Source organism: Quercus robur, chromosome 4 (assembly GCF_932294415.1).
Source record: "Quercus robur chromosome 4, dhQueRobu3.1, whole genome shotgun sequence".
Classification (NCBI taxonomy): domain Eukaryota; kingdom Viridiplantae; phylum Streptophyta; class Magnoliopsida; order Fagales; family Fagaceae; genus Quercus; species Quercus robur.
In genome coordinates this window covers 77,266,838-77,272,323 of record NC_065537.1, presented here as the reverse complement: position 1 = coordinate 77,272,323, position 5,486 = coordinate 77,266,838, and the positions used below count along the sequence as shown (strand labels likewise).

Genomic DNA, 5,486 nt, shown 5'->3' with positions numbered 1-5,486 from the left:
CAAAACTTGTCTTTTCCTATTCTTAAGTATGTACACTAAAATAGATTAAACTGACCAAATTGGACAAAATGGACTGAAGGGACCAAATTGGACTGAATTGGACCTAATAAACCGTATTGGATCAAATTAAACTGATTGTATTGAATGAACTGAATTGAATCAAAATAGACTGAATGGACCAAAGTTGACCTAATGGGATTGTATTAGACTGAAGTGGACTAAATAGACTGAATTTGATTGAAGTGGATTAAATGCTGAACTGTAATTAGCGAAAATTTTAAATAATTATTTTCAAAAACTTTTTAAATAATTTTTATGTAAAATTTTCACATCTGAAAAATAAAATGAGTTCTATACTAATATTACCTTTAATTTATTTACATGAATTTATTTATTACTTGTTATTAATAGTGGGCGAAAAAGTAAATTCAATTGTGCATTTAAATTAAAAACTCATGACAATTTGCTACTTAGAATTTATTGTGAATATGTTTCTTCTAAAATAAATAAATAAAAACATTTGTTGACTTACCCACCTCTGTTACTCCACCGCCTACTATTTATTTATTTTTAAGTTTCGATAAAAATTAAAGGACCAATGTAAAGAGTAATGTTAAGGACACATAAAAATACCTAATTTTGTGTCACAACTCGCCACAATGAAAATGTGAGCAGTAGAAATGTAAGTCCACATGACTCACTATTACATATCCACCGATCAGTGGTAAAATTGTGCATTTTGACGTGTACATAACATACTCCTCGTCGAACCCAAATCACTTGCTTTCATTTACTCACCAATTCCATCAGATATATCCGCCTCTCATTCTTCTCTCTTTTCTTTCATTTACTCACAACTGAGACAGAAAAATAGAAAGAAAGAAAAAAATGGCGGGAAGCAGCAATGAGGAAGAAATGGAGTCGGTGCTGCTCCCCAATTTCGACCTCATCTACCAGGTAACCCGTATCGTGTAATCTATTATATAATCCGAGAATTGGTAATTGTTAGTAATTATTAATAATCTTCAATTCAGGATTTCAAGAATGCGATTGCGGAGATAGAGTTGCTCAAATCCAACAGTAACGCCGAGCTCAAAATCCGAGAAGCCCTCCAATTCACCACTCATTCTCTCCGCCAAGGTCACATAAATAGGATTTCCATTCTTTTTATTGCTTTCTGTTTGTTATATTGCCCCAATAAACAAACAATTTAAATCAAAAACTCTTCTCAAGTCAATTTGAAAGCACTATGCTATATATATAAATTGCAGAGAACGAGCGGCTGACTAAACTGCAATCAGAATCTCTCCATAATCTTGCTGACCAGGTCCGTCTTTTTGTTAAAAAAAAGTTACGAGGAGTTGTAGTTGCAAAACAGAGTTTTGGGGTTTTTAAAACGCTCTTTTCAAATTTCCAAAACGTCTAACCCAACGGACCCCTTAATTCATAATAAATATCTTTTTTCCTTTTCGCCTACATTAATTATTATGACCAGGTCCGTCTTTTTGTAAAAAAAAAAAGAAGCTACGAGGAGTTGTGGTTGCAAAACAGAGTTTTGGAGTTTTTAAACGCTCTTTTTAAACTCCCAAAAATGCCTAATTGAATGGACCCTTTAATTCATAATAAATATCTTTTTCCTTTTTCGCCTACGTTAATTATTATTTGAAATACAGCTTGAACGGCGCACAAAATGCCAGAGCTTGAAAGAAGAACTTAAGAGAGTGAGTGATGAAAGTCTCCATCAAGAATATGTAAGCTCTGATTGTAATTTGTATTGGGTGTGTACTCGAAAATATGTCTGATTAGATAATAGTCATTACAGTTGCATCCTTGTAAATATATGCGTGAGCAGGAACACAGGAAGTCTATGGATTTGCTTAAGCGAGATTACATGACAAAGGTTGGCGACTTAGAGGCTCAAATCCAGTGAGTTGAATATTTTTGCTCAAATGTGTTTTGTTTCTTCTTCAGTCGACTGATGATGTTGTCATACACAAAGTAGGGGCCTTCTGCTTGAAAAGGCAACAAATGAAGCAACCATTAATCTCCTCCGTCAGGATTTGACAGCGCATAAAACTCATGTTCAGACTCTTGCAAAGAGGTTGGACTGTGTTCATTTCGATGTGGAATCTAAATGTGAGGTTATGTGAATATTAGGAGTTCCATTTCCAGATTTTGTTGAATTATAAGGTATTTATGAATAATGTCACTGATTTTTGTTGTTGACAGATGATCTTGAGATGCAGGATCTGAAGGACTGTCTTATGATTGAACAGGAAGAGAAAAATGAGTTGAGTAGGAAAATCCAAGAACTGGAGAAGGAATGTAAGTGTGTGATTGCTTTCATTTTCTATGTTCAAATAGTTTCACCCGTCTTTGAACGGTGCTTCTTGTGCATTCCAATTTTTTTTCTTGCTTTAGATTGGCTAAATAGTTGATTAATATGCTCACCCCAAAAATATGTTTGATCAAAAAACACTTTCTAGTGACTAAATGCTGAATGCCAACCTCTGAAACAGTCTAAGACCGGATGTGACCAGAAACTACATCTGATATTGTACTTAATACATGAAATCCTAACCTGCTCGTTCCATATTTTCTTATTACATGTTAGGTTTTGCCTAAGCTTAAATCTGATTTAAGGATTGAGGAGTCCTAAGCAAATGCACAAAACAGATATGCTCTACCACATAGCGCAGTAAATAATGCTACAATAACACTTTTATCTACTAATGCATATAATCTCGGTCACAATGCAGTGCTGATTAGCAGAACAAAGTTGGTTGAACAGCAAAGAGATACAGTTTCAAGTCGGCTTGTTGAAACACTTAAACTGAAGATTATGAAACTACGGAAGGAGAACGAGATCCTCAGAAGGCAGCTTCCTTGCTCAGAAGATGGCTTGAGAGATGGTATCTGAATTTGTATTACTCTGTCAGGAAGCTTTGACAAGCAAGTTGATGTGGAAATTTTACAATCTAGACTAGTATATGACTGTAAGGTAAAATCTATATTTCCAATCAGATGATGTAGACCTTATACTATTTCTTCAAAATCATGAGCTAATAAAATGAAGAACCCCATTCTTGTAAAATTGCGGCTGTTTTCGTATCAAATGTATATATTCCTTTCCAAAATTTTCTTGAAAAGAAATCACAGTACTTGTTTAGCTTTTCTTTTGTGTGGAACAAACACTTTCCATAAAATTTTATCATCGTGACAACCTGTCTATAGGTGGAAGGTGTGGCAAGAGGGACAACCTGTTTGTGAGTACTGTGCAGAGAGGAAAATAAGGAATGAGCATGACAAATTATTTGGTATAGAGAGGAAAGGAATGAGCGCAACAAGTTATTTGGTATACTCGGTGTACTGCATCTTTCTCGCATAAATGTAGGTTCATATATAGGATCTATAGGTGGGATCCCACTTTTACACAGGGTGTAATGAATAATTTTATAGGACAAGATATTACCCACTACTCCCTTGTTTGGCAGCCAAAATTAAGAGAGGGATGGTTCCATTCCATGGTGCTGTATATGTTTGGTCAAAAAATAGGTGGAGTGGTCCATTTCATTTTCTTATGACAGTAAATTATACAATTCACATACTTTATGGGTAACTATTCAACTTCGAATGAAATACCTAATGTTTAGTCCTTTGAATCACTGTTCCAAAAGTGTGTTTAGTCTTTATGTCCCCTTGTTAGAAGCTTCCCTGTTGCAGAAAAAATGATCCATTACATTACATTAAAGTCAACAAAATCCTTTTGTATCTTCGATTTACTTAGATTGTGCTTTCATTTTGGTTGGGTCTGAAGTCATTTTCGTTCACAATTTTGAAGCCTTTCATGGAGTCAAGGGTTTGCAAAGCTTTCTACCATCAAATGTGTCATTGTGGTCTAGATGGATTAAGTACTAAAGTTGTACTGCACTTATTACCAGAACTGAGAAGCTTAAGGGTGCTATCTCTATCTCACTACTAGAATTGACAGTTTTGCCAATAACAGTTGGCAATTTAAAACATTTAAGATATTTGAACATTTCTCGTACTGCAATAAAAGTATTACCTGATTCAGTGTGTACTTATACAATTTGCAAACATTACTGTTGGCAAGTTGTCATTCTCTCACTGAGTTGCCTGCCAACATGGGATGGCCAATTAACTTGCATCATTTTGATATTATTAGAACAAACTTGAAAGAAATGCCATTGCTAATGGGTAGATTGAAAAGTCTCCGAACATTAACTTCTTTTATTTTGGGAAGAAATATGGTTCTTACATCAAAGAGTTAAGGGAGTTTCGGCAACTTAAGGGGAACCTTTCTGTTTTGAAGTTGGAAAATGTAGTTGATGCTAGAGATGCTTTAGAGGCCAATTTGAGGGATAAGTTGCAACTTAATGAATCGGTATTAAAGTGGGGTGGGGATACAAATGACTCCAAAAAAGATAGAGATGTACTAGACCAATTGCAACCTCATGCAATATCACATTGGTCCAAATTCGTAATTGTAAGTATTGCTTCTCCTTGCCACCATTTGGTAAACTTCCCTCTCTAAAGTTCCTCTCTATTGTGGGATAGATGGAGTAATGACTATTGGTACAGAGTTTTATGGGACTGTTGATTCTAAAAGCAAGCCTTTTGCATCGCTACAAACTTTTTGCTTCAAGAGCATGTTGCTATTGCAGGGATGGCTTCCTTTCAGAGATGAAGATGAAGGTGTAGTAGCTTTCTCTCGTCTCCAACTGCTTTATATACAAAATTGTTGTAACCTGACCAAGGGTCTTCCTGACAACCTTTTTTCTTTAAAGACTCTTGTGATTGAACAGTGTCAGCTGCTTGTCACTTCACTTCCACATTTACCAGCCATAAATGAATTGAAGTTACAGTATTGCACTAAGATGTTGTTGAATGAATTACGACCTCAAGTGCTAAAGTTCACAATTAGTGGATATGATGCCTTGGTGTCCTTACCTATGGGTAATAACCACTGTCTTGAAGAGTTAGATGTCTCTGATTGTCCATCTCTCAGGTTGCTTCCTAGTATTGGCAAAGCTGATACAATAAAATCACTTCGTGTCAAAAACTGTGGAAAATTACTGTTTCCGATTCAACCAATGTTATGCATCCCTTGAGAGGTTTTGCATAAGATGTAGTTTCAATTCTCTTGTGTCCTTTCCATTAGAATTATTTCCAAAGCTTAATCATCTTGATATCCACGGATTTCGAAATCTTCATTCCTTTTCATTTTCAAATCGAGGACCACTTCAACATCTATTATCTCTCAGAAGCTTAAAAAATCACAAAATGTTTCAATTTTGTGTCCTTGTCCAGAGAGGAACTGCATGCCCCCAACCTGACCCGGTTCTGTGTTTATAACTGTAATTATTTGAAGGAGCTGCCTGACCAGATGCACACACTATTCCCATCTCTTCAGACTTTGAGAATACGGTGTTGTCCAGAGCTTGAGTCATTTCCAGGAGGTTTTC

At 35.6% G+C, this 5,486-nt stretch overlaps 1 protein-coding gene across 3 annotated transcripts; it reads left to right on the top strand.

Moving 5' to 3' along the window:
- Nucleotides 1–790: 790 nt before the first annotated feature.
- Nucleotides 791–3,931, top strand: LOC126723786 (protein At-4/1-like). Of its 3 annotated transcripts, none has more exons than XM_050427585.1 (8): nucleotides 791–957; nucleotides 1,035–1,140; nucleotides 1,272–1,327; nucleotides 1,674–1,751; nucleotides 1,853–1,926; nucleotides 2,000–2,136; nucleotides 2,230–2,325; nucleotides 3,235–3,931. In XM_050427585.1, the coding sequence occupies exons 1-8, from the start codon at nucleotides 889–891 to the stop codon at nucleotides 3,291–3,293; spliced, it is 675 nt and encodes a 224-aa protein (XP_050283542.1). In that variant the 5' UTR covers nucleotides 791–888; the 3' UTR covers nucleotides 3,294–3,931. The 3 variants fall into 3 exon arrangements, with proteins under 3 accessions (XP_050283542.1, XP_050283540.1, XP_050283541.1); XM_050427583.1 differs by lacking the exon at nucleotides 3,235–3,931 and adding an exon at nucleotides 2,760–3,094 and having other exon boundaries at nucleotides 801–957; XM_050427584.1 differs by lacking the exon at nucleotides 3,235–3,931 and adding an exon at nucleotides 2,760–3,094 and having other exon boundaries at nucleotides 803–957; nucleotides 2,003–2,136.
- Nucleotides 3,932–5,486: the final 1,555 nt, after the last annotated feature.

Coding starts and splice junctions, on each gene's coding strand:
- LOC126723786 (XM_050427583.1), top strand. CDS start 889: ATGGCGGGAAGCAGCAATGAGGAAGAAATGGAGTCGGTGCTGCTCCCC. Junction 1,328..1,673: donor TCCATAATCTTGCTGACCAG/GTCCGTCTTTTT, acceptor TTTGAAATACAG/CTTGAACGGCGCACAAAATG. Junction 1,752..1,852: donor AAAGTCTCCATCAAGAATAT/GTAAGCTCTGAT, acceptor ATGCGTGAGCAG/GAACACAGGAAGTCTATGGA.